Source organism: Lepisosteus oculatus, chromosome 2 (assembly GCF_040954835.1).
Source record: "Lepisosteus oculatus isolate fLepOcu1 chromosome 2, fLepOcu1.hap2, whole genome shotgun sequence".
NCBI lineage: Eukaryota > Metazoa > Chordata > Actinopteri > Semionotiformes > Lepisosteidae > Lepisosteus > Lepisosteus oculatus.
Genome location: NC_090697.1, coordinates 77,338,878 through 77,365,716, shown reverse-complemented (window position 1 = coordinate 77,365,716; position 26,839 = coordinate 77,338,878). Strand labels below are relative to the sequence as shown.

The 26,839-nt window shown below is 50.5% G+C and overlaps 4 protein-coding genes across 17 annotated transcripts in view; 3 read left to right on the top strand and 1 right to left on the bottom strand.

Moving 5' to 3' along the window:
- The window catches only part of foxp3a (forkhead box P3a), a 55,976-nt gene extending 53,231 nt beyond the window's left edge, over positions 1 to 2,745 (top strand). For all 9 annotated transcript variants that reach the window (XM_069184704.1, XM_069184693.1, XM_069184695.1 and 6 more), the window contains 3 exons: positions 449 to 550; positions 1,126 to 1,247; positions 1,894 to 2,745. In XM_069184704.1, coding sequence (XP_069040805.1) covers positions 449 to 550; positions 1,126 to 1,247; positions 1,894 to 1,966 — 297 coding nt within the window. In that variant the 3' untranslated portion in view covers positions 1,967 to 2,745. The remainder of the gene's footprint in view (positions 1 to 448; positions 551 to 1,125; positions 1,248 to 1,893) is intronic.
- A 1,055-nt stretch (positions 2,746 to 3,800) lies between these two features.
- On the top strand, positions 3,801 to 18,141 carry LOC107077767 (interleukin-17 receptor D-like). 3 transcript variants are annotated; one of them, XM_069184662.1, is made up of 13 exons: positions 3,801 to 5,154; positions 6,183 to 6,249; positions 6,945 to 7,103; positions 9,838 to 9,956; positions 10,620 to 10,743; positions 11,313 to 11,348; positions 11,560 to 11,604; positions 11,814 to 11,959; positions 12,103 to 12,177; positions 13,206 to 13,269; positions 13,557 to 13,661; positions 14,349 to 14,536; positions 14,897 to 18,141. In XM_069184662.1, the coding sequence occupies exons 1-13, from the start codon at positions 5,053 to 5,055 to the stop codon at positions 15,443 to 15,445; spliced, it is 1,779 nt and encodes a 592-aa protein (XP_069040763.1). In that variant the 5' UTR covers positions 3,801 to 5,052; the 3' UTR covers positions 15,446 to 18,141. The 3 variants fall into 3 exon arrangements, with proteins under 3 accessions (XP_069040763.1, XP_069040757.1, XP_069040754.1); XM_069184656.1 differs by having other exon boundaries at positions 12,100 to 12,177; positions 13,209 to 13,269; XM_069184653.1 differs by having other exon boundaries at positions 12,100 to 12,177.
- LOC107075968 (uncharacterized) lies at positions 17,174 to 21,570 on the top strand. The gene is made up of 7 exons (XM_015339245.2): positions 17,174 to 17,266; positions 18,426 to 18,453; positions 18,685 to 18,845; positions 19,854 to 19,928; positions 20,443 to 20,560; positions 21,009 to 21,105; positions 21,399 to 21,570. The coding sequence occupies exons 1-7, from the start codon at positions 17,174 to 17,176 to the stop codon at positions 21,451 to 21,453; spliced, it is 627 nt and encodes a 208-aa protein (XP_015194731.2). The 3' UTR covers positions 21,454 to 21,570.
- Positions 21,571 to 21,595: 25 nt separating this feature from the next.
- LOC102689574 (semaphorin-3F-like) overlaps positions 21,596 to 26,839 on the bottom strand; it is a 58,301-nt gene continuing 53,057 nt past the window's right edge. For all 4 annotated transcript variants that reach the window (XM_069184646.1, XM_069184632.1, XM_069184640.1 and 1 more), the window contains one exon: positions 21,596 to 26,819. In XM_069184646.1, coding sequence (XP_069040747.1) covers positions 26,442 to 26,819 — 378 coding nt within the window. In that variant the 3' untranslated portion in view covers positions 21,596 to 26,441. The remainder of the gene's footprint in view (positions 26,820 to 26,839) is intronic.

Genomic DNA, 26,839 nt, shown 5'->3' with positions numbered 1-26,839 from the left:
CAATTCAGCACAATTCAGTCAACGCACACACAAGAGCATGCTGTCCTTGCATAGTGAGACAGGACACATAGCACAGCATCTTTCAAAGACTCCTGAGCTAACAGCCTTATTCAAATTCCCAAAGTGATTTAACCTAACTGAACTTAACCAGATGCTTGTAGCTCACCAATGCCTGCAGAAAGATGCAAGAGGAAACACAATTACAGCAATAAAAAGAAAATAACATTATTTATTTTCATTTTCATTTTAGTTTCAATTCTCATACAAATACCACTCCAGTACAACACACACAGCGAGCACAGCTCAGTGCCCTGATCACTTTCCTGATCAGCCAGGTGCCGTCTGTTCAAGTGATTTTTAAACAGTCCCTGATGCACAGACTTGCTTTGTCTTGGTTTGCTAACCCGAAACAGAGAAATCGTTGTTTTTTTTCCCTCGTTGCCCTCAGGCTATACTGGAATCCCCAGAGAAGCAGCTGACCCTGAATGAGATCTACCACTGGTTCATGAGGATGTTCTTCTACTTCCGCCACAACACGGCCACGTGGAAGGTACACTCCCCTCGGGACAGGCCACAGGCTGCAGCAGAGCGTGTCAGGAGTTCGGTAGCAGCAGTAACACACCAGACACCGTGTCCAGTACAGAGCAGCGGGCCGCCCCAGACTGGCAGGCGATTCCTGCGGCCTGCGGCAGCCCCACGCAGCACAGCACAGGAAAATAATAAGTCCACACCCAGAGGCAGCGGCAGACGAGCTGCAGCGACTCAGCACTCTGCAGCCCGGAGCGCTCGTGCTGAGTCACAGATGCTGCGTGTTAAAACATCAAGACGCGATCGTGAAATTACTCTCCATTCATTCTCAATTGTGCCCCACTCGCACTATGACTGTGCATGCGGCACACTGTTTTGAAGGGTTTTGTCTCTTGAAGGGCTGTATTACTAAACTGGCCCTGGCTGAATCATAACACCACTTGTAATCATAGGTGGTTAGCTGATGTTACGATTTGCACTATAGATATGACAGGACATATTACTGCCATCAAGATTAAACACAGGGAACCCCTCTCTCTCTCTTCCCTCCTCCCTGCTTCTCTTCCTTCGCTCCCACATCCTCCCTCGTCCTGCCAGAATGCCGTGCGCCACAACCTGAGCCTGCACAAGTGCTTCGTGCGCGTGGAGGGAGGCAAGGGGGCGGTGTGGACGGTGGACGAGACGGAATTCCAGAGGAGGAAAGGGCAGAAGTTCAGCAGGTGAGGCTCCCTGTTCCACTGGGAGCTGTGCGCCAAGACAACCATGGGGAACGTTGGGACTAAATCCTATTACTACTTACCACAGCCTGGGGAAAATAATTGGGACACACTCGTTAGGAACAATGGTGTGACCTGTCTGAAGCCCAAGTAACACATGGGTCAACAGTTTGTGGTCTTGAGGGCAAATGTAGCTGTGCCTGCACAGGTAGCACACAGAATATCTGTCACATCTGCTACCCTGCTGCAGCAGAGTCACAATAACCACTTCTACTCTTTATATATGAGCATTATTATAAGATAATACAGTAAGATAATATATAAGATAGTAATGCTAATGTTGTCTTATAATCTGAAATGAGTGGGGGAATGATCATTCCCAAGCATGGTCGTTCTAGGCTATAAAATCAAGAATGGCAAAACTTGCTAAGATACGACAGAACAGTGCGACACTGAAATCGGCAGTGAGCACAGGGACAGCCCAGCAGTGACAGAGCACCAGGGTGTGAAATCCAAGTGTAACGGCGCAGGGCCTGAAGCAGACGGTCGTGCACGATGTAGGCTTCAGGCGTGAGCAGGCGTGAGCTGGCCCTGCTGTGCCTCCTCTCCAGGACTGACGGGCAGGGGCCTGTGTCTGCTCTCTCCGCAGGGATCACGACGTGAAGTGGGTGGGCCCTTACGCCTACTTCTGCCCGCAGGAAGCGTGGGCTGGCAGCAGCTGAGGCGCACCACTACCTCCAGAGAGCCCTGACCACACACCTGACCCCCTCGAGCCAGTCGCCACGGTTACACGCACGGGCAGCTGTGGAAGTCTGAGACTGGTCCCTCGAGCTTTTCTTTTTCTTATCTCGGAGTGTAACCGCGTGAAAGTGTTTTTGCTGTCAGGACCGAGCCGCGTGGCTGTCCCCTCTCCTCTCCTCTCCCGCGCCGAGGCAAACTGCACACAAGGCGCAGGGGCACATGGTACCACAGGACATCGCCGCCCAGCAGGGTCTTCATCTTTCTTCTGAAAGGAATTCTGGCTTCACGTAGGATATTTCTAGTACCTCTCTCATCCTTTATTGGATCAAACCTACCAAGGTGTTGTGGTTATTTTAACCATGAAATGTAAAGACGGTGTTTCTCAGTGAAGTACTGGCTACTACTGCAGGATGTAAAGGAAATAAAAAAGACAGTCTAAGGATTTCATGTCATTGAGGAAACTGCTGGAAACACAGCGCTTGATGTTTACATCTGTAGATACACAGCAAGCCCTATGGGATTCAAACCAGAGCCCTGAACGCGGTTTATTTTTTTGATGTAAGAGGGCAGCTTCTGTTTGCAGACCGCTGCCTCTGCCCGCTTCAGGACCGACACTTGTTCGGTTGTAGGACCTCTGTCAAGGGAGACGTTGTTACACAGCGCTTTGTCTCACTGTGCTTTAATACACGATCCTGATGTATCTTTTTTTTATTATTTTGCTCTAATAAAGGTGTAAATTGAGGACGGCTGTCAAGGAAGAGCTTCCTGCGGTGTGTGTGTGTGCGTGGGGGGGGTTGAGCAGGGGTGCAGGAGGGAGAGAGGAGAACACGGGGCTGTGGGGTGGAGTCTTCCACACGCGAGGGGTTCGGGGTGGGAGCTGGTGTCTGGGGTCTCGCCTCACTGAGCCCCCCACGCCCTCCTCACGGGCCCACACGCTCCCCGTGTCGGCGCCACGCCAGCGCGCGCCCGCGGGAGACAGGGAGAGCGAGCGCGAGGCCGGGAGCCGGGAGGCGCGCGGGAACTGTCCGCGGTGCTGAAGGAGCGCGGGCCGCCTGACGCTCCGCGCGCCGCACGCCGACCTCTCCCACGTCACAGGTGGGATCAGAGGCCATCGGCCACACGGGCTCGGTGCGTCTGTCGCCTCGAACCCGGGTTCGCTAGAACAGGGCGGTGCTGGTGTGACCAAACCCTAGACAGAGGAACAGATCATGTTCCTGAAAGCAACGACAACAAAAACAATATATAAAAACAATAAACAACAACAACAACAACAACAACAACAACAACAATAATAATATAACGCATTACTGTGTAATTATTAAATGCATATGCATGGGTGCGTAAAAAACACAAGCTTGCATTTGGTAGGTTTGCAGTTACATCGATAATAAAGATTAGGGTCAATAAGAAGGCTTTTATCGACAGTGAAATTATCCGTTTAAATATTCAGTGAGTATGTCAATATTGTCCGTTAACCTGAGCGGTTTTTACGAAATCGATTCTATTGACTACCGTTATTGCCTTCCCAACGGAATGTCGATACAGTTCTGTTTTTTTTTTTTGCAAATAAAACTAAAAACAATATCTAGACTTGCGCTAACACGCAAAGAGAAAAGTAACGATTATAAGGAACAATTCACCATCATCACCGCACAGGGCCGGGGGGCCGGTGTGCGGAAGCGGGCTTGGACCCCGAGGACAGTCCGCCGCGGTCAGTTCCGGGCAGAGAGGAGGGTCACCGCTGGTAGAAAATGGCGCGATGCTGCCTCCTAGCGGGGAAGACACGCGTCACTCTGGTCGGGGAGTGGAGCGGAATTTACGCAGCTCCCAGAGCCCTAAACACCTGTAGGAGGAGAGGGGTGTCCCAGCGGCTGAAGCTCTTTTCTCTTTGCTGTTACGAGCGGTTCCCGGCCGGGTCGCCCTGATGACCTGGGGCTGGCGGAGAGCGGCGGGCCCCCGTGTTTTTGCTGTTGCGGCCCGCCTGCATCTCTTTGTCCGGGTTTGGAGTTGGGAGCTGGGACGGACGGACGGACGGACGGGGAACGGTCACGTCGCATCGAGCTTTGTTTTGCACCCGCTTGCTTGGAGGATTATAGCGGGTCAGTGCGGGATTTATAAAGCCCAGATCCTCTCCGTGTGTGGTGATTTTTGATTGTTCGTCTCGCGGTACTGTTTTTAATTGGTGTCGTTCAACGGTTCAGATTGAAATCGTGTTTTCGCCTGCTGAAATGTTACTGCTGTTTTGACTGGCGTTGCGGGGACTTTTAAACTTTAAAAAATCAACCAATTGCAATTCCTTCGTCGTGACACGATAAACCATTCCAGTAGGAGCTGTATTGCCCGTCCAGGGCAGCGCTCCGTAGTGACACAGCGAGTGACCCGTGACTGGACACAGAGCCCCGTGCCTGGTCACTCCAGCTGGTGGGGGTGTTTATTGGGGAACCATCAGCTGAGACAGATCTTGTGAAAATATTCAGCGACATGAGATTTCACAACTGCTGCACCACCTATAAGCCTCAGACTCCACACACTGCAGCCCCGTTTCTCATAATCATGCAGCACAGAGGATAAAGGGTTTCTTCAGCTGAATGCTTCCACATATCAGAGCTGAACCTGGAGTCCTCAGCCCGTGTCGTAACAAAACACAAAGCGTTTTTGTTGTTTGTTTTTTGGGAAAAAAAAACAACGACTGGAGTTGGAAATACTGTTTGTTCATTAGAGCTTATAACCCAGATCTTCAGCTTTTATCGTAAACAAGCGTAAAGTAAATGAGACCAGGGATGATTGAATATTGAAACAGCGGAAAGAAGCGGGTCTGTCTGCAGAGCGAACCGCAGAAGAGGGAGACGGGGAGCGAGGAGCGACTGGCTTCAGGAAACACGCTCCACGAGAGAAGACGGCAGTAGCTCGCACACAAAACCTCAAGTTTCCTCCCCCAGGAAACTTAAAACCTCTGTCCGGGTTTACGATTGGCTGAGTCCTCGTCCCAGCGGCACTCTCCCGAGCCGGAGCTCCTGCCGGCGGAGGAACGGATCGCCAAGGGCAGGGAGCGGCAGTCCTGGATAAAATGGCAGAGCTCTTCGCTAACTTTGCTCTTTGGGGATTGCTGTGGGCGTCTTTCAGCGGCCTGGCCAGAGGGGCGGATTACCCTGTCGACTGTGGTAAAGAGGTGACGGCTTTTGTTTACCTTATTCAATAGAAACTGGAAGCGTTTCCCACAGGTAGGATTCCGGGTGAAACCCCGGCTGCTAGTTTAAATAACCGAGTACTCTTCCTTCTTAACCTTGTTTTTGTTGTGCTCTTTGAAGAAAAGCTCTGCATTCTGTAACGTTGAACACGCTCTGTTTGTGCTGGGAAAATTCCCGAGGTTTCACGGTTAAAAAGCAGCAACGCGCGTCGCCTTGAGCTTCTGTGTTGTAGTAACTGTCCTTACAAGGGCTGTGTGCGCAGGAGCCCTGCTCCCGTGGAAACCCACTGCAGCAAAGCGAGGAGCAGTCTTGTCCAGGGTGTTGTGCCGATTATCCTCAGCCTGACTTTCAAATGAAAGAAAAATTACTTTACCTGAGGTCATCTGAAGTCCCCCTGTTCTTGTGCCCAGAATGCAGTATTAACAGAGTTGTCAAACAGCAGCTGGGGACTTTGGGGAGCTGGGATGAATCAAAGCAGTGATCTGAGGTTCGAGAGGTGGATTCCCGAGCAGGCAGGGAGTCAGGTGGGGTGGAGGGAAGCAGGCAGACACAGCACAGGCTCACAGTCCAGGCAGGCACTGAGGTCAGCACACAGGGGCATCCCCAATCCAGCTCGGGGCTTGCCGGAAAGGTCCGTATCGAGAGAGCACTGTAGCGAAGCAAAAGGGAGGCCCTAGGGCCAAGAATCTGGGAAGAAAGTTGAACAACAGAGCTCAGGAAACTGGGGACATAGCGGTCCAGAGCACTGCTGGCTCAGAGCTCGAGAAGCTCGCTTCACCTGAGATGGGGGAGGACGGAATTACTCACAGGTAACACAAGCTTCCTGTCTTATTGCATATCCATGGCAACCGTCCTCAAGTGACCGGTGGAAGGGGCGTGGCCCACTGGCACAGCAGAGCTGGCTCACTCTAGTGCACCCCCTTCAGGGCGGGCACGACACTGCATTTTAATTCACCCTGATGTTGGAGTCCCAGCTGCTCAGGACTGCTCTGTTTGCTCTCCGCCCCAGGTCAGTGAACCGGACGACGGGCGCAGGACAAGTGGCAGCGGCAAGGTTGTGCAGGTCATCGTGAAGAGTGAGTGCGCTTCAGCAGTTCGGTCGGCGGTCAGTTCTGACCGAGCTCGGCCGCGGCCGGGGGGCTGGGGGGGGCTCTCTGGCAAGGCCTCATGGGAATGCCCGGTGGTGATTGACCCTGACTCAGTCCGCCTGTGCTGGCTGGGGTGTCTCTCGCCAGCAAGCCAGGTCATCAGTCTCCGGCCGTGAACGGTCTGGGTGGTGGTGGGGCTGCCGATAGAAGGATAATTGGCACAAAAGCTCATAAAGGGTGAGAGTGAGAGTGTTTAGGCACTGGGCTGTCTCAGTCAAGGTGTGCAGAGTTTCAGCTGCACTTTCATAGTGACTTGCCATATAAACACATTGAGAGAGAAAGGAGCTCTGGAACCCGGGTGCACCATGTATGGATTTAGGGTGAGAGTCCAGAGGGGGTTAGGACTGGGGGTGGGAGGTGTGAATACTTCGTTATCATTGTGCTCTTATTCCCCAAAACCGGGTCTGCATCACAGCCACTGCAAACCGTCATGTGTGCTCCAACACACAACGCTGACGGCCGTGAAACAGACACCTTACTGGAGACAATGGCTCCAGCACTGTCTCCCCTCACTCACTGACCACAGACAGAAGCCCAGTGTTTTACGGCCCCCTGGCCTCTCGTCGTGGAAGAGCGTGGTGGCTCTCTGCGCCAGGCTCATGTGTTCATCGCTGCCCCCCAAGGCTGCAGCACTCCCTCACCCTGTACCGAAGAAGGCGGGACTAGTGAGCAGTGCCGTGTGGCGATTGGGCCTCCAGAGGATCTCTGTGTGACGAGCACCAGCAGCAGCCAGTGCCCTAGGAAAGAGGCCCTGCTCCTGGGGTGGAAGGCCAGCCCTCTAGGTGAGGCATTGACCACTGCGCCTCAGGGCAGGGTTTGGGGAAGGAAGCACTCGGGAGCTGTGGGCTCCCAATTGGTCTGATTGAGTTGGGCTCTGCTTCCACTGACAGATCTTTCCCATTGCGCACAAGCACTTAGCACTCACGTGTGCTTGTCCCATGCCTTGTTTTACTGTCATGCTTAGCTTTCCTGCGTTACCTTGTAATGTCGTTGTTATATCGCTGTAATTGACAAGGCCATAATATGAGTGGCATCAGGGTCTGCTGTCTTTCTTGCTTGTTGTCCAAGGCTGTGCGTGTGGTTGTTGTGTGTTTGTTCTCTGCCATCGCAAACCCAGCTCCTGAAGGCTGAATGCAGAGATAGAATAGGGACACGTACAGATAATTCATGCAGGACACCTCCCCAGAGCCTGTTCCCTCTTAGCAGTGCCTGCAGGGATAAGCATTCTTACCTTTCTAATCATCAAGCTTTCTTGCCGAGGGTGCAGATGTGCCAGATTGGAGAAGAAGAGAACGAATGTCATTCTCTGACATGGAAATTTAGTTTATTGTATGAACGTTGTGAGGGCAGGTCACCTTGTGCCAATCCTTGTGCAACCAGTCTTCAGTGCTTTTTGTGCTTATTCAGAATAGCATTGCTGTGTACTCTGAGTGCCAAGATCGGTGGCCAAACATGCCCAGACTGCCTTCTTTTTCAACATAATGTGAAAAACAAACAGAAATAACAACCTTTTAAAACCCATCAATCTCGCGCAGAGTATAACTTGCTAGACATGTCTGTGTACGTTTGTTTACAGCTTGTTCCACAGATCCGGAGCTCATCAACATGCAGAGCTAGACTCGCTCTGTCCTCACTGTGAATCTTAGTTCTCCTGCAGCTCTGAGGGCTTCTGACACAGCTCTGAAAGGACACCCGAAGGTCTGGTACCGGTGATTGCTTTGTGTCCCAGTACCTCAGGGCTCCTTCCAGGTCTCCCTCATGGATGCTAGCATTCAAAAAGAAGGATGGAATCGAGATCATTGAAATGAAGGTGAAACATGTGACTGAAAACAGAAGGCCAAAAAGAGTAACAAGCGTCTGGACCAACAGCCCAGGCACGCCGTCCAAGTCTCCCACAGCCCTTCAAAGAATTACCTTCACAGATCAATAAGAAACTACCTGAATGACCTCCTCTTTTTAACCTTTCTTTTATTCTTCAAACTCTAACATGGTTGTGCCACACAGTGCCAGACCTTGAAGGCCTTTGGGAAGTTTTTAACTGGTCCCATTGAGCCGACGATCAGCTGACGGGCGATAAGACCGGAGATGGAGTGAAAGCCCACCCGCTGGTGTGCACACCCTCAGATCACCACCCTCTAGATTGGTGACAGCTCCCATCTGATTGTTCAATTAGCTGCATAACTGTCGTACTTGGCACCAGGCTCTAGGAGATTTCTAGGCGTCTGTGCCTTTAATGACGTGACTGTCTTCTGTAGCCAACTGCAAACGACCTTAAGAAAAATCCTGCTATTTCAGAAAATAATTACATTGATTGTCTTCAGTTGACACCTCAGGGGGGAGTAAGGACTGGAAATTGCAAAGCGCTCCAGGGAGATTAGACAGATCAGGTGTCCCTCTGTGGTGATAATGGATCGCAGGCATGTAACTTTTTTGTTATTTTTATTCCTCCAGCTGCGGTTCAGCTGGAGGAATAAAAATAAAAACAGGATTAGGAGTTTCGCAATGCAGAAAAGATGGTCTTGGGCTGACTGCTCTCTCTCTTTGTGTTTTGAGTGCCTCTAATCCTGAGCTGCTGGTTCAGCCGTGGGCAGGGATGTGGGTCCAGTCTGTGCACGCAGCAGACTGAATGTGAAAGGGACAAGCTTCCCTGCTGACGAGCAGCCATCCAAGAGCCTGGCTTCTGGGGGCTTGAGCTCTTCCTCTTCCAGGCGCTGTCCAGCCAAGTCTTGCTGGCCCCACCCGTAAGAAAGCAGACATGTCCGAACCAGAAATATGTATTGTTTATCTGAAAGAATGTAAAACTGCAATAAGCTGTGGTTCTAGAAGACCAAAAAAGTTTAAACTGACACACAGGCAAGGTGAATTATTAAGGCAGGCTGAGAACAAGAATGTTGCAGCCTGGTTACTGGTTACAGTCTGCACTGCAGTCAGCTGCTGAATCCAAATCCGGCTTCAAGGTCTGTTTTTGCTCCAGACTCCCACACCTCTTTGTGCAGAGTCCCACCTGCTCTTTGTCTCTGCTCATGTCTCCCTGATCTCTGCCCGGTTGCTCTTCTCTCACCTGGTCCATTCCCTCATTGCAAGGAACCCTTCTCCTTTTCCTATAAAAGACCCTGAAAAGATCCAGCGAATGTTAAAACCAGACTGGCTGTGCAATGTCAAAGTTTTACAGGCGCTTTATAGCACCGCAGCTGGAATAAATTCCAAGCACAAGACACAGACAGACACGGCCCAGGTGGCAGGGATAAAGACATCGACCCCCAGCACTTCCAATCTGAACTGCAATGCAAACTGAGTTGGTGCAGCTGAAGAATCTATTTGCCCATGCTGAAAACCCCATAATCGAGCAGTCGCTGGGTTTGCGATGAGGCTGTCATGATTTTTCACTGTGTCTTTGTGCTGTTCAGGGAGACAGAATGAAACTGTTGGAAGTACGTGTGCAGAGAAATAAATGTAGCAGAGCCCGTGGAAGATTAAAGCCGCACTTTGTTCCTCCTCTCGCGAGCGGATCTTTAGGCATTGAGTTTCTCAGAGGCTTCTACGTGCGGGTGCACTCGGAGGATGGCAGTGATGTTCAGTGCCAGAGGCTGGCGCTCAGGACAGTGGCGGAGCTGGATGCCGGAGACGCCAGTATGGTGAGATGTTTGGTTTTCTTGTAGCTGCTTGAGTCCCAGCTGCGGTCACTGCCGGAGGGGGCGGCTGTCATGATTCACAGGGAGATCAGACTCCCATTGCACCACAGTTTGATCCTGTACTGTCGCTGTGGCACACAGTCTTTATCCTGAAGGCTCAGCAGAGAAGTCAGAAGTCCAAAATGGTCTGAAATGTGAAACCTTATGCTTTATTTATTAAAACCAATCATCTGAACTGTGAAAGGCCACAGATAACTGTCACTGACAGGTCTTCACATGATGATCACAGTCCCACGGTATTCATTTTTTGACTGAGTACTTTTTGTTCAGCTTTCATGAAGCCATGAAGTTTGGGAAGCAGTAAATTAGTGTAAAACCTGTTAAAGTCTTGAAGCTGCGTCAGTAAAGTAAGTAGAAAAAAATGTTGCCTCTGGTTTACTTAGCAGTCTCCTTCATGCATTGTCAGGGGCTGCTGAGATTGAACGCACAGAACTCACCCGGAAAGCCCTGCTTAGAGGCATGTTTACTCTGTGCTGTTGCACATGATGAGTCGGGGCAGTAAGACTGTAATTCCTGTGGTGTGTGAGTGTGTGACAGAGCAGGTAACCTCACTAATCTCTTCCTCTCCGACATCTCAGGCTGTGGGTTCTCTGCTTCTCTGTGCAGGAGTTTAGCGCCCTCGTGTGTGTCCAGTTCAGCACTGCGTACAGTCTCCTGCTGTACGCGTACCCCTTTCCGCACGACAGCACGTACCAGCTGAGGACGGCCACCGCCGCGCACACATCACGAGGTAGGAGCAGGCTCGGAGCTGCCCGGCTCTACTCAACACTGAGTAGAGAGCTGTAAGCTTGACAATGAAGCATGAAGATGTGTAATAAAGAGAGACTGTGGGAGTGCTGGGCTGCAGTGTGTTCAGTAGCTCAGGGTTACAGTGTTGGGCTGCAGTGTGCTCAGTGTCTCAGTATCAGAGTGCTGGGCTGCAGTGTGTTCAGTAGCTCAGGGTTACAGTGCTGGGCTGCAGTGTGCTCAGTGTCTCAGTATCAGAGTGCTGGGCTGCAATGTGCTCAGTAGCTCAGGGTTACAGTGCTGGGCTGCAGTGTGCTCAGTAGCTCAGGGTTACAGTGCTGGGCTGCAGTGTGCTCAGTGTCTCAGTATCAGAGTGCTGGGCTGCAGTGTGTTCAGTAGCTCAGGGTTACAGTGCTGGGCTGCAGTGTGCTCAGTGTCTCAGTATCAGAGTGCTGGGCTGCAGTGTGCTCAGTGTCTCAGTATCAGAGTGCTGGGCTGCAGTACTGTATATCTTATGTGCTTGATTGTCTTTATATGTACACTTACCATGAACCTCATTCCTTTACCTTGCAGCATGTGAAGACACGCATGATGCTGGTTACTGCAGCAGTAAGTGCACAGTCGGCACAGCCTCAGCGCAGGGCTGCAGTCGGGGCCTAGTGTGTGGCTCTGGATGGGACTGGCTTTCCTGATATTGCCTCTTCTCTGCAGTGAACTGCGCCTGGGATTGGCGAAGGTCTTGCATAGGAAAAGGGCTGGAAGTCCTACGGTGAATATTACAGGTCTGTTCATTATTCTTTCACCTGTTTGTTTCTTGCAGATTGCATGAACTATGATGGTTATGCCAAGGAGTCCTGCATCAGAAGTAAGTTTTGCATTTTAACACACTTTAACACACTAAAGGCGATAGAGCTGTGTCCGTATTGATCTGCTGTCGTTCGAAGGTGTGGCTGAAAGACTGAAAGGGTTTCCCTTGGCACAGTGTCTTAGTGTTTTCTATGTGGCAAGAGGCAGAAGAAGCAAGAGGGGGCTCAGGCACTCAGGTGGGCCTGTCTGGTTCTGTTCTGGTTGTAGAATGGGTCCCAGAGAACATCACCGTGTCAGGGACGGGCTCCACGATGAACGTCACGTTTTCCAAGGCCCCAGACAGCTATGGAATTTCCAGCTACACTGTGTTGTACACCAGACGCCAGGAAGTCAACTGGCAAAGAGTGACTGTGGTAGGTGTTTGGAACCCTTAATATACAGTTTATGCTTACATTTGCATTCACATCTGTAAGGTCCATCCATTTCTATCAGAAAATCAGTGTTTGTGCACACAGCTGTCCTCCCTGCTAGTCCTGTCTTCTCCCCCCGACAGCAGCACCCGCTGCAGCTCCAGGGCGCCCTGCAGGTGCTGCTGCACGACCTCAGCCCCCGCACTGACTACTGCATTCAGGTGAGCTGCTCCCGCTGCGATGCTGCTCATTCCAGCACACGCCTATCACCACACTGCCCCAGGTCCAGGCCTCATTCTGCTTCCAGGCTTTTCAGGCAGGCCCCTGTTATAGCAGGACTGTCCTACTGCACTGGGACTGTAGCTCCTACTGTAACAGACTGTCCTACTGCACTGGGACTGGAGCTCCTACTGTAACAGGACTGTCCTACTGCACTGGGACTGGAGCTCCTACTGTAACAGGACTGTCCTACTGCACTGGGACTGTAGCTCCTACTGTAACAGGACTGTCCTACTGCACTGGGACTGTAGCTCCTACTGTAACAGACTGTCCTACTGCACTGGGACTGTAGCTCCTACTGTAACAGACTGTCCTACTGCACTGGGACTGTAGCTCCTACTGTAACAGACTGTCCTACTGCACTGGGACTGTAGCTCCTACTGTAACAGGACTGTCCTACTGCACTGGGACTGTAGCTCCTACTGTAACAGGACTGTCCTACTGCACTGGGACTGTAGCTCCTACTGTAACAGACTGTCCTACTGCACTGGGACTGTAGCTCCTACTGTAACAGACTGTCCTACTGCACTGGGACTGTAGCTCCTACTGTAACAGGACTGTCCTACTGCACTGGGACTGTAGCTCCTACTGTAACAGGACTGTCCTACTGCACTGGGACTGTAGCTCCTATTGTAACAAGACTGTTCGACTGTTAAAACAAGACTTTTCTACTGCACTGGGACTGGAGCTCCTGTTGTACTGGGAGTGTAGCTCCTACTGTAACAGGACTTTTTATTGTATTGTTACTATAGCTCCCAAATAAAACAGGATTGTTTACTGTATGTGTATTATATTCCTGGTTTAAGCAGTACTCTCATGCTGTATTTAAAGTTCCCACTTGCATTTTGCAGAATTTCCTAGAAAACCAGTACACACCAGGACAGCATTCAGGAAGACATTGTGTTTTAATGAAAGGTGTTAAATGCAGCCCATGCCTGTGCACCTGGGCACCCCTGGTTTCTTTTCCCAGCAGATCTTTTCCAGTCTTCCCGACTCCACCCGCAAAGCGGTGATGTACCATCTCAGGGAGCCAGGTGAGTCCCACACGGAGCTACAGCAGTGCAGGGCTCACTACAGAGCTGCCCAGCCGAAGAGAGCTCCTGGAGCTCTGATTAGTAGCGAGGCACTAATAAACATTTGAAAAAAATAATTGTCAGTTGCAACCTTAAATGATGCCACTCGCGATTGAAACCTGTGTGTTTTGTTAATTTGTTAAGTGTGATGATTTTCATATCATGGAATTGGAACTGAGTATGTCTGCGCATATACTGTAGATAAAATACGTCTACGAATAATTAACCTCTTGCTTCTAATGTTGTAGATGAGTTTCCCATCCTTGCTGTAGTAACTGTGGCATCTGTGCTGCTGGTGGCGTTGGCTGTGCTTCTGCAGGTCTGTGTGCACAGACGCTGCCTGATGCAGAAAGGTACGACCAGCCTCAGCCTGAAGGGGCTTCTGCTGTGGTTTCAGTGACAGGAAGCAGACCTTCACTGGCGCTCGGTGTGATTAAAGACATGAAGGCCTCTGCACACGTTCTTGCCCACCCACTGAGAAAGCAACGGAGGTCATACTGCCTCTGTCATGTCAAAATGGCCCACATTTCCAGCAGGAAGACGTCTGGGCTCTAAGACAACTGAGCAAGAGAAATGACATCTGTCCTTGTCTCTTACCACTGTTACATGGTTCAAACTCTTTCCTGCAAAAGAACAGATTCCGCCAGGTTGTGTAATTTTGTAAGTACGATGAGTCAGTGACCTTTAAACCTTGTTGTTATTAGGTATCCTTTGATTGAAAGCCAGGCACGCAGTTAATTTGAAACTGGAGAGCTGCAGCCTTTACAGTTAACCTCATCAGACTCCTCGTCCGCCCACGGGAGCAGCCCGTATTCGCAAAGGGCGTCTCCCACAGCCTCTCGCCCTCTCCTCCAGTCTCCCATAGCTTTTTAGCTCTTCAACAAGCAAGAGTGGCGCCATAGTGCCCCTGAGCAGGGACTGGCACGCCAAACGACAAGGGCTGCTTTGAGGGCAGAGACAGGGCCAGAGGCCAATGCAAGATTGCTTGATGGACACCTGACTGTTGTGCATTCTGAACTGAACAAACTGGATTCTTGCAGGACCTTTGGTAGTGGAGAGAAAGGGTCTCTTCGGATCCCTGGGCTCCCCTTCTTCTCCAGCGCCCCAGAGCTGCCTTCAGAGCTCACCGCCCAGCATCTTCCTCTGCTACTCCCCCTGGGGGGGGCCACAGCACACCCGACTGGCCCTGGCCCTGGCCTCCTACCTGCAGCTGCACTGCGCCTGTCAGGTGGGCACCCAGCAGGCAGCCAGGAGTCCCAGACTCCCTCAGGTCTAGTAGGTGATAGAAGCAGGATCGGGTCTTGATCCACTGAGATACAAGACATACAAGAAAAAGAATCATAAGGCTGGGTTCTCAAATTATTCAACTGAAAAACATTACTTGAATCAGCAGCCTAAGATGTAGATCATGCCCACTATTTATAATCAGATTAATTGCATCAAATTGAATGTTGTTACATCTCCATTAATGTCAGAACTAGAATTTAATATTCCCTATATATTCATTAGGAGACGTGAAATGAGTTGACATGAGCCACTGAACGGTTGAGTGAGGTGTTGATGGGAGCCCGCTTCTTCTTGGTCACAGGTGACCCTTGACCTGTGGGAGGAGCTGTCCATGGCCAGGGAAGGTCACATGACCTGGCTGAGCGAGCGGATTGGCTCCTGCCGGTTCGTGATGGTGCTCTGCTCGCAGAGCTTGAAGCAGTCGGCGGATCGGACAGGACCCCCGGGCCCCCAGCCTCTGGCGAGCGAGCAGGAGCGCCTGTTCCTGGCCGCCACCTCTCTGGCCGGGGAGCAGCTCCTGCAGGCCCGCCTGACCTCCGGGGACCTCTCCAAGTTCATCACTGTGAGTTTCTCTCAGGACGGCGCCGACGCACAGATCCCCCGTGTCCTGGAGCTGGCCGCCCACTACAGGCTGATGCAGGACTTCCCAAAACTCTTCTCCCATCTGCACTCCCTGCGCCTGGACCAGCCTGGGTACAGGCTTCATGTCGGCAACATCGCCCCGGACGACTACTACCTCGTCCGCTCAGGGTATTTGCTCTACTGCGCCATCAATGGGACTCCGCAGGCCCCTGACACTGCCCTCGCCCCGCAGGCCCCTGTCCACTGCCCTCGCCCCGCGGGGCCCTGACACTGCCTTCGCCCCGCGGGGCCCTGACACGGGCCCTGCCAGTGAGGTGCAGGATGAGCAGAGCCTGGCGTTTCTGCAGGAGCGTTTTTTCCGTGTGAGAGTGCCGGTTCCTATTGAAATCTAGGAAATAACCTTCTTCCAAGTAGTTCCGGTACATATTTCTAATGAGCCTATAATACAGTAATAATACTGTAATCAGACGCAGCGCTGAGATGCAGTGCTTTCTAGAAAGACGTGCTCTAATTAGAAATGTAGAAAAATTAACTATTAGACACAGTGCTGAAGAAAAAAGTGTTCTAATTAGATTCAGTACTTTCTAGAAAGATAAGCCCTAATCAGAAATGTAAAAAATGAGCTCTAATTGATGAAAGAAGAACTCTACTTAGACACATTGTGAGGAAAGACATGCTGTATTTAGACAGCGCTGAGGAAAGGAGCTCTATTTAGATACAATGTTGTAGTAAAAAGAACTTCAAAGCCTTTCCTTTTGGTGATGTAAGTGTCGTTGTCAGTCCAGTCCGCATCCTGTTTCTGCAGAAATCTGATTTCGAGACGCTGTGCACTCACACTCTGCGGCTGAGGCAGATACAGATTCTTTCTGCGACTGAGAGGAAGGAGCGCCAGTGGTTTGAAGACCTGTGATCTCAGACCACGGTGTCATTTCCCACAGCAGAGCAGGTCTCTTACAAAGACCACAAGAGGATCATTTGAATTTGAGATTTTTAAAAAATATTTTTCACTCGACTGGTCTTTGAAATAACGTCTTGTCTCTTCAATCTTTTTGATTTGGACGTGTCTAGAGTATTTCAATATTATTTGAAGTAAACTTGGCAGTAAGAATTTTTAGAGTGGATAATGGCATGAGATTGCTTCTCCTGCGTGAGTCTCACTTGCAGACGTATTCCCACCTGCGGTCCTGATGCCCTCAGCTCTGGGCTCCGCAGCGCTGGGATGGGAGTGCTGGCTGGCAAAGTGAAATAATCTCTGGGCTTCGTAAGGTCAGAGGTTACTAAAGCAGCCCCAGCACAGGCTGCACTGCTGCTGTTTTTAACACTTACCCATATAGCACTTTTACAATGTGTTTTATAGCTCATCTAATAATGGTACCCATCTGAACATTAAACTGGTTTGCGAATGAGAGGTGCCAGTCAGCACATCTGGCCCATTTGGTGGTTAGTTGCAGATCCAGCTGTTTCTTCAAGAGGGGAGGGTGTCTGCTGTCAACAACACAACTGGGCAGCTTGTCGCAGACCCCCACAGCCCCGTCTGGAATGCAGGCTGAGCCCTCTGCTCCAGACATCTTTGGCTCCCATCAAGTGTGATTGAGGTTCTATAAGCAGGAGTGCAGAACTGATCAAGCATTGCACCGGACCTTCTGGAGCTGACCGGGGTGCCAACGGCTTGCTGTGGGTCGTGCTGAGCACCAGTGTGTCCGCAGTGTTGACTGAGAGACCCACACGCTGCCCCAGTTGTGCAGATCCAAGGGCTACATCTAATCAGAACTGATGAATGACTTAAGATTGCCAGCGCATGAACTCCAGTTCAGAGGCAAGAATTCTTGAAGACTCTGCCTCTTGAAGATAACCCCATTGCCAAGGCAGTCCTGCAGATCTGGACGAAGGCTTGAGGAAGAAGGTCTTCGCCTCTGTGTGACGATCTTCTCTGAAAAGGGGAGGGCAGAGCTCAGAGCACATCTGCAGGTTCAGTGCGTTAGAGAAAGTGTGTCAGATGAACCTCAGGCGGGTGTGCAGGATGGCTGCCTCACACTGCTTTCTCCTTTCTGCTATCTGTGCTCTGTGCGTGGCGACTCTGCCAGCGACCGTAAGTGATTCTAAATTCTCATCGTACAATTTCTGCTCTGTCAGAGAGCTGTGCTGGTTGGTTTATATCCAATGGTGGTGTGGTCATCGATCAGGCTCGTTAACTTCTGGGTTGTTGCAAAAACATATCTGCCAGAATCAAGAACGGAATTTTGTGTCAATAACTGTGTATTAATCGTTTTGTATCAATAACTGTAAATTGATAAACTCATGTTAATTATGTAGAGACTGGCTGGAGCAGTGTAGGTTTTGTTTGTCATGTTTTTCTCTTGTCCTTTAAGTAATGTCAGGTTAAGTGTGGATTATGGGAGAAGTTGCTCTCCACTCAGAAGCAGAGTTTCTAGTACCTCAGGAATCTGTCTGATATAGTTGATGGGTCTCCTTGGTCTGGGAGAGTCAGGCAGGGCCTCTGGTTTTTATTGCTCCTAATTGAAACACTTACCGACCACCTGGTCTTGACGCTTTTTATAAAGCCTGAAGATTGCGAACTGCGATTGTAAACAAACGTACAGAGCTGTATATCCTGTTCTACTGAGAAAGGTTTAACAAAAATGAGCAACAGCAACAGTTTGGAAAAAAGGCGTATAAATGTCATTCCTGACGTCAGCATCACACTCCGTGACCCCTCTCTCTGCTGTGACTGTGGGGCTCCAGTCCTCAGAGCTTCCGTGTCTCCGCCTGTTAGAAAGGGCTGAGCTGGCCAAAGTGTTCAGCTGACCCAGTAGAGGTTTAACCCCCTGGCTGGGCTCGGATCCAGGAGGAACGATGCCTCTGCCCTAATGTGAATCCCTGCTCCACAGCAAAATGAGTTTTGGTTCATAAAATGTTTGTATTTGAAAGCCAAGTTCATTAATAAAGCATTTCTGTTTTCCTTAACTACCTTTTCTTTGATTTGCTGTTTTCGTTCATGCCTTGCAGCTTTGAAACCTAGTGTATCCAATTAGGGCATCAGAGTACAGAGCAAAGGAAGTTACTTTTTTCATAGATTTTACCACACAAATAGTTTCATCTTGAGGTGGACCAGTGCAGTCTCAATATTTGGTCATCAGCTGCACATCTCTACGACCCCCTGCCTTCAGATTGGCCGTCGGCTGCGGGTACGAGGGCGATCACACCTGCTCCTAATGGAAGTTCTCATGCCGAATTTTTATCGTTCGCAGAGCGGACTGGAGGCCATGCACGCAAACGGTACTTCCCTCTCTCTCCTCTCTCCTTAACCCCATCCGGGAATTTTGGCAAAGGCGGGAGGTGAATTTCTGCTCCTCAGGGTGCCGGGCCTCTCTTGGAGAGGGGTGGGACACACACGGGTCTCTGATGAATTGGGGCATTTCGACCGACGTGTAAGTGTTCGCAGCTGGAATGACTGTTTGAGCCGGGCCCTTGACCTTTAACCCCTCCTCTCCCTCTGCCTCTGCCCAGCCTGGTATCCAGGGGAAATCAACGTGACTGCACGAGGAGCCGATGTCCTCGTGTCTTTCTCTCTCGCCCCGGCGGAATTCAACATCCTGCAGTACGTCGTGTTTCAAGGAGAAGTGAGGGAGGGACAGAGCAAGCCTGCGAAAGTCCAGGCCACTCGAGTGGTGAGTGCAGAGGGCAGGAGAGCACGATGGGTGGGGGGCCGCGGTGTCACTGCTAACGCAGTCTAACGAGCGCTCCTCGGTGATGCAGAGAGCCGTGTGCCCAACCCTTCTCCTCCTCATGCAAGCATGTGCATCGTCTCGGGGGTACGAGGCGTGTTACAGGGGATTGACGATGCCGGAAGGAGGTTGTGTCTGATGAGATTTCAGATGCTCCCGCAGGGTACCTGACACTTTCAACAAGCACTGTAGCCATGTCCTCTATCCCCCAATTTCTGTACAATGTTTAAATGCCTCTTACTCCTGGGAACATCCTGAGTATCCCAACCTACCCAGATTCATGCCTAATTGTCACCTCTCTCGTCTTGATAGCACCCTTCTTTACTTTTAGGAAAAAAAACTTTTATCTAAAAATCTGGAAGAACTTCACTAGTGTGTCACTTGCACAATTTCTTGGTCTTGGATGGCTAGTCAGTGTTTCTGCATTTTCTATGTCGTTTTATATCACCAGCATCTGAAATGCTGGGAGAAGCTTTTAAACTGCCCAGATAAGCCGTAATGAACTGATTAAAAACACAAGTGAAGACACACTGATACCTCTGGCTTAATCTAGCATCTATCCACTTGGCTCCAGAGACACACACACTGATCCTCCTAAGAAAAATCTCAGATCCTGACAATGATTTGACACCATTTGCTGACTTTCTGGGTGCTGATGCCTGGATTAGTCAGGTGAAGTCTGATCACCATCGATAGCCTCTGATGTGACCTGCTGTATAGACAATTCCTTTCTCCACGATCTGTCAATTCAATTGTGTAAGCTTCTAATGACCTGCACAAGATCATCATTACTGTATATAGCTGTTTTTTAGCATGTTATTTTATTAGTATGGTGTCAGTAGGTCCTATGCGAGGGTGAACTTCCTTGATTATGGGGAGGAATCTGTGGGTGGCTGGTGGCTCTGCTTCATTGCGACATGAGAAATGTTGACCCTGTCCGGTCTCTGGCAGCTGGTCAGCCCTCTCAACATCACTGGACAGACGGTGCTTCACAATCTCAAGCCAGGGAGAACCTACAGCATCATGGTGAGTGTGCGGTCCAACACAATATGTGTGCAGTCAGCTCCAGTTCCAGAGTGCAGTCAGTGACAGTGAGAGTGCAGTCGGTCACAGTGAGTGTGCATTTCCAGTGAGAGTGCAGTCCGTCACAATGAGTGTGCAGTCAGCACTTGTGAGAATCCATTTACCATGGTTAGTGTGCAATCTGTCTCAGTGAGTGTATACTCCACCATGGTGAGTGTGCATTTCAAAAGAGTACAGATAGTACAGTCCGTCACAGTAAGTGTGCAATACATTTTATTAAGTGTGCAATCTCATTGACATTACAATCCATTGTGGCAATTGTGCAGTCCGTCACAGTGGGAGAGTAGGATGTTATAGTGAGTGCGCCATCTGTCATGGTGAGCGTGAGAGTGCTATGTCAGGTGTAATTAACACAGCGTCATCACCAGATTCACAGAATGTTGGAGTGTGGAACTGTCTCTGCACACTGTGCAATGTGAGCTCTTGATCTGTTTTTCCACTCTGGCCTCTGGGACAGGTTGCAGCTGATATTGAGGATGCTATAAGGAAAGCAGTGAGTTTCACTTTTCCTGCAGCTACAGATGAGAACAACGTGTTTGTGAACGGGACCAAAGATAACTGCACCAGCTTAGAAGGTCAGTCTCAATAGCAGGGGTTCTTAGCTGTGCAGAAATTTAGATTATTATTTTTTTCACACCAGACCACTGTCACAGGAAATCCTGGAAGTCATCAAAATCACTATTTATACAACAGTTATTACAAATAAGCAGCAAGGAGGGAAACATGCAGGTGTGGATAAATGGACATTTCTTTCGGACTTGGTGTCGGGATGTTTACGTGCTGGAATCACTGATCTGTTCAAGTTGTACAGTAATCTGTAGATTAGGCAGAGCATCACAGTGTAAGACAGCAGTGCTCCTTGAGCATCATGACACCTTGTTTTTCAGTTAGTCCGTTCTTGTTTCTCTGTCGTGGTGGAAAGGGGGAGACGAGGTGAAGAGACTGACCGTTATTGGCCCAGCTTGCTCGTCCACACTTCCTTCACTCCCTGGGCATTTATTTCACTGCTCCGTGTCCCTGCAGGTGTCTTGCCCTGGATTGTGGGTTCTACTGGCCTCCTGATTCTGCTACTGATACTGAACACCGTGTTCTGGGCACTCAGCTACCGCCGGGACCAGAGGTTGGCATTGCAGGCAGATACACGCACACACTCACCACTCTCACACCAGGGCCAGTTTTCCCAGATGCCAGTTAGCCTGCCAGCATGTTTTTGGACTGTGGGAGGAAACCCACATGAACATGTTGAGAACATACAAACTCCACACAGGCAGCACCCCAGGAATTGAACCCGGGGCCCCAGCACTGCTGACCACTGTGCCCCCCCACGACGCATCCCCCTCCCCTTCACCTTTCGAACTGTTTCTGCTCAGAGCTGCTCTGAGGGCCCTGTTGTCTCTGCTGTCCTGCTGGCAGGTGGTGCTGCTGGGGACAGGGTGGCCCGGGGACCGTGTCTGTCCTGCAGGCCTGACAGCGGAGCCGCTCCCGAGGACGGACCTGCGCCGAGAGAGCCGCGCCCCGCGCCCGGATCGCCCCGCGGAGCTGTCTGCGCGGGAGGCCCCAGAAACAATAAAGCTCCTGCAAGCCAGCAGAGTGTGCACGGCCCTTCTGTCTCCAAGTTTAGAAAACATATTTATTATCTCTATACAAACTGCAAAAAAAAACTGTAATAATAATAATTACAAATAACCTTATTAATTTAAGCTACCACAAGAAACAAATCTCCACGTGTGAAACGGGAGTAGGTCATTTAGTCCAACAACAAACATCAAACAGAAAAATAGCTACACAAGAGAAGAAACCAGTGCCAGGACCATATTCTTTCCAAGAAAGGAGTTAACCTGCCTCCTACCCCCGGTGTGCTCTTGTTGGCAAACAGGTCTAGGAGATGAAAAGTCGGATAAGGAATGGGAACCAGGAGTCTGGATTCCAAGCAAAAGGAGCAGGAAGCAGCCAGCTGCTGCCTCCCGGTGTCCCATCCTACCTGGGAAGAAGGATTGAATCAATGCAATGGAGCTTAATTAATGCCTGATTAGACAGTTGAGACCAGGTGCCTGTCAGTGTGCTTGCAGGTCTCCTGAAAGCAGAAGCACTGATCCAGCTTCTCCCTGTATGAGCTGAGGGAGGTCAGTATGGGCCCAGCTGAACCCCCCAGGCCAGCTTCATTCTGCTGGCCCGGCTTAATTACTTAACTGAAGCATTAACTGCTTGTTTGATTGGAATGTTTGGATGTTTTTTTTTTTCCTGCTCGGAACATAGGGATTTCATGTTGCTTAGTTAATGCAGTAGTTAAAGGGCAAACTCACAGTCTTGTTTCGGAACTGGAAACAAATTATTCACAGTCGGTCAGTTAAGTGCTGGACCGTGGGAGTGTGAGGTTGTGGGGGGGGCTGGCAGGGTCCGGGAGTGTGGCCCTCCAGCAGCAGGCTGATCCAGCAGGGTTTCTGTAGGGATTGGAATCGCCAGCAGCAGCGAGGCTGTGGAGCAGGATGAATTGGTCCATTTCAAGCTCAGCTGGATCAGGCTGACGTGCCCCCAGGTGAGGACTGTTTGTGATGTAGGCAGCTATTGAAAACCTGCTGGACTGCAGGCCAACAAGACTGGATTTGAGCTCCCCCGTTATCAACACTGAGGGGAGATGTTTGCATTTTTTCATCACACAGCTGCACTGAGCCCAGACAGGTGTGTCATTTTTTTAACTTTGAGCTCCAAGTTGAAAAGATCTTATCAGGATGCTGATGGGTTTAATACTCTGTGATTCCACCACATGCCTCAAATGTTCGAGCAGCTTCTTAAAAGATCCCTGGCCATTATACTAGCGAGAGCCACAGATTTGATTCCTCCTGGTTCTCGCATTCGACTCGCTTGTGTTCTAGCAACACCAATGGCCTGTCCGCAGGGGAAAGAATATGGTCACGAGCATCTTTTTATTTTGCTTTTCTGTTCCGGTACAAAATCTTTTCCACGGAGCGCTGAGGAGGTAGACGTTCTCTCTGGGATGGGTGTGCAGCGTTTCTACGCCCTGATCTGCTCCGATTCATTTCCTCCTTGGACTCTGCCGAGTGAACTCAAACTCTATAAACTTCTGCACAAGGTGAATGTCTTGGGAATGGTCCCTTCTGCTACAGCGCTTTTATCTGTAGCTCAGAGCTGCTCTTTCAGCTTTGTTCTTGGCCGCCCTGACGTCTGTGCTGATAGCAGCTCTCAGAAACAGGAAGCTGAGGAAGTCACTGCTGTCAGGAAGCGTCTCAGGACACAGAGAACAGCACCTCGCGCCTGGGAGGAGCTCGTCTCCGTTTTGTGATGCGGGGGCCGTGTTTGGCAGCTCCACGGAGAAAATCTACCTCCTCCTCCTCCGTGAACACTGGTCCTGTTAATATACACAGATAACCCCACCCCAAACCCACAACACCAAAGTGCAGAGCTCAAAGGAATATTTACATCCTGAAAATAAATATTTGTCATGGAGTCGGTGAGGCGAGAGAGTGTGGTGGTACTTGGCCTTGCGATTAAACTGTACACGACATGCACGGCCTCGGGCGGACCGCATGTGTTACAGATGCAGTATATATAGTCCAGCCCTGGGCCCCGGCCCCAGAACCTCCAGTGTCCAAACTATCCCCAATGTCCACCTGCTCCCTCAGTAGCTAACCACGAGCTTCTGGGATAGTGCTTCCGGGCTCCTCAACCATTCAGAGTGAAGAAGCCGGAGGAACTTTCGGTTTTGTCAAGACCATGATGGTGCTTTCAGCTCCTGCTGCTGGGTCTAGATCAGTGGTCCCCCGCCCTGCTGCTGGGGGATTCCTCTGCCTGCTGGCTTTCATTCCAGCTGAGCTGTTAGTCTCTGGTGTTAATTGATGGTTTTAATTGCTTTCTTGCTTACAGCACTAGATCTACTCCTACTCTCGGTCCTTGTTTTTTAAAACACACACTTTCAAGTGGATCGGTCCAACAACATGCAGCCTGGAGATCTGTCTTCAAATGTTGAGCAAGAGCCTGTTCCCTTCTCTCTGTCTGACAGCTGATCCGGTCACGAAGACCAGAGACCGGCGAGAACAACCCTATCAGACGCCCACAGTGAGAGGGGTTTTCCTTTGCACAGGCGTCAGAAACTAGTACTGGGGCGATACCAGCTACAAAACCCACCCAGTGCTGCAAGAGCTGAAAGCCTGTTTAAAATCTTGGGGGGACAGTTAAACACAGCCAGCCCACAGTGAAGAGCACTGCTGGAACTCAAAGGAGATGCAGAGGAGCCCCATAGGAACAGGACAGGGAACCGCTGGTCTGAATTGTTTTCTTACTATATTTTAAAGTTGTTTTTTTTGCTGGATCATTAACCTGGACTTTTCTGTAAAACCCAGCGGAAGCAGCATTGCTTTCCGTACAGCTCCTATTCCCCTCCAGCTTGCAGCGGCTCTTTGGCATCGTGCCGGTCTGCGATCTGAGAGGACATTCCTGTCTGTCAGCAGGCAAACTGTCAAAAGTGAGAACTGTAGACCCATCAGCGCTTGAAACATTTTACCTTTTTAAGACATTTTCTCAATATTGTTATTTCTTAATTTCTCTTTTTCAATGTATGAGTGACAATTTTACCACAACTGCTGGCTGTGGACTGCACAGGGCACGGAAGCAGAAGGCTGTGTCTTTGATTTCACGAGAGGAATGAAGTGGGAGAGGGAGTGTCTCTGAGCCCCGGGTGTGAGAGCTAAGCTCTCTGCTCTTTACCCTGTGCTGCTCCTGCGTGCCTGCCCCAGTCAGCCTGAGCAGCTCGCAGGTCAGCTGGGCCTGCCCAAGGGTTCCAAGCTCAGAATCAACAAAGAGACAAATTGATCACTTTCTTCAGAAGGGGAAGGAATGAAACGTTCAGGCGACTTTGAATCTGGCAGGTGGTCCTCTAGACCAGCTGCATACGGCAATGTCCTCCCAGGACAGCTGGGGTCTGTGCCCCACCCAGGTGGGCCTCGGTGGTTGCTCACTGAGTGAAGAACCCCCAGTCCCAAGTAAAGCTGCTGTTTGTTACCCTGACCATCAGGTATGCTAGATCTGCAGATTTTTACATATGAGTTGGCAGTGTGCATGTTTGCACCCAGAGAAGAGCATCGTGATTCTTGACGACTGCGTGCTATCATTCTTCTTCTCACTGGTGAAGGTTGCTGCCCTCTCTGCACAGTTGAAACCATCTAAAGGACAACAAACCCTCGTACTTCTTATTCTGAAATTCTAAAGGCTTCCCCTGGATTTGAACACCCTGTTTTCTCCTCGTGGATTTGAGCAGCACGTGCTTGTGAACAGGTAGCCAGTGGATTTGCTGGGAGAGCAGCACAGCCTCCTGGTTCTGAGTGAGACCAGCAGCCCAGCGGAGCAGTGAGAAAGATTGCCAGTCCTCCACACTGCAGCGGTGGGGATACGCTTTGGACACCAGAGTAGCTGCAGAAATACTGCAGCATCATCACAGGTAAAAACAGCGGTGTGTTACAAAGGAGTCACAGTAGCGAATTCAAACAAGGTTCGAATCCCCAGCCATGCCATCAGTATCAGGACTCGCAAACACGACCGGCTCACCTCAAGTCTGTATCTTCCAGGGGCTGAACACCGCACCCCCCTCCAGACACCGGGTTCAAGACCTCTGGATTTCACGGCTTATCCCAGAATTTCTATCTTTGAGACAGGAACGGATCAGTAACTGAGGTGCAAGTGGACTCTAATGGAAAGAGCTCACCGACTACAACACCCTCAAAGCTTAGTAGTTCAAGACACAGTGACTGAGCCTTTTCTGCTTTGTAGTCTTTCCTTTTAGCCAGAGGGTTCTGCTCCACCATCAGCAGTCTTCCCATTCTGTTGTGCTAAAGGATTTTAGGCAGTTTTGGAAGGCACTTTGTTTTGGCTCTTGAGTCAGACACAGCTCGAGTTAGAGACGTGGTGGAGTGTCGGACAAGCGGAGCTCAAGAAGGGGAGGTGTCGGAAAAGTGGAGCTCGAGTCGGAGACATGATGGGATATCAGACAAAGTCGGAGGCACGGTGGGCACGTCTCTTTCCGTCAACAGTGACCTCAGATCAATTAGTCACTGAGTAATAATGAGCAAATAGTTTGCATAACGTCTGTTTTTGTTTTTATTTGAAGGTGCCATTTTTAACAGTTCTCATGTCTTGTTAAAATGTGTCGCCTCTAAGCAGGGTCAGTTTTTAATCAACAGAGCTGAAGGGCAATTGAAAGGGATTCTGTGGAGCTCCTTAAAAAAGCACCTCCAGTTGAAAACTAGTCACAATAAACGCTAATTAGCTCCCAATTAATTACCCAAAATCCTTTGTCACAGCACCAGTTAATGTGCAGATTGGGAAGTGCAACCACTGGCGAGCCCCTTCAGGAGTTCAACAGGAAAAGACCAACAGAACAGTGAAGCTCAGTTACTCTTAGTTATAAAGTGACGGTTCTTGTTTAACAGTCAGGTGGCTGTGTTTTTAGTCTCTTATTTGGTCGCTGTCTACGTGGCGTCTGTTCGTGCGCTTGGGCCTCTGGGCAGGGCTCAGCTGGTGCCAGTACGACTCGCAGTACTGGTTGATGAGGCGGATCTCCGACTGGCCCACGAGGTGAGGGGGTGGGGGCGGGGAGCCACGGAGGGGCGTGGCCTCTGCGGAGGAGTGGGCGGGCCCTGGGAGGTCGGAAGCCGTGAGGGCCTCGATGATCTCGCGGTCCAGGACCCTGAGGGCCACGCGGGCCACCGTGTGCTTGAAGTTGTTCTCCGTCGCCAGGCAGTGGTAGATCCCGGCGTCCGATCTCCGGACCGCCTTCAGGAGGATCCCGTGGCCCGTCTTCAGCACCTGCCGGTCCCGGTTCAGCTGGGAGAGAGGGAGAGCCA

Excerpts from the sequence above, each read along its gene's own strand:
- LOC107077767 (XM_069184653.1), top strand. The coding sequence starts at position 5,053 with ATGGCAGAGCTCTTCGCTAACTTTGCTCTTTGGGGATTGCTGTGGGCG. Across the intron at positions 7,104-9,837 it reads GTGGAAGGCCAGCCCTCTAG|GCATTGAGTTTCTCAGAGGC; the intron begins GTGAGGCATTGA and ends GCGGATCTTTAG. Across the intron at positions 9,957-10,619 it reads ATGCCGGAGACGCCAGTATG|GAGTTTAGCGCCCTCGTGTG; the intron begins GTGAGATGTTTG and ends TTCTCTGTGCAG.
- LOC107075968 (XM_015339245.2), top strand. The coding sequence starts at position 17,174 with ATGAACCTCAGGCGGGTGTGCAGGATGGCTGCCTCACACTGCTTTCTC. Across the intron at positions 18,846-19,853 it reads AAGTCCAGGCCACTCGAGTG|CTGGTCAGCCCTCTCAACAT; the intron begins GTGAGTGCAGAG and ends GGTCTCTGGCAG. Across the intron at positions 20,561-21,008 it reads TAACTGCACCAGCTTAGAAG|GTGTCTTGCCCTGGATTGTG; the intron begins GTCAGTCTCAAT and ends GTGTCCCTGCAG.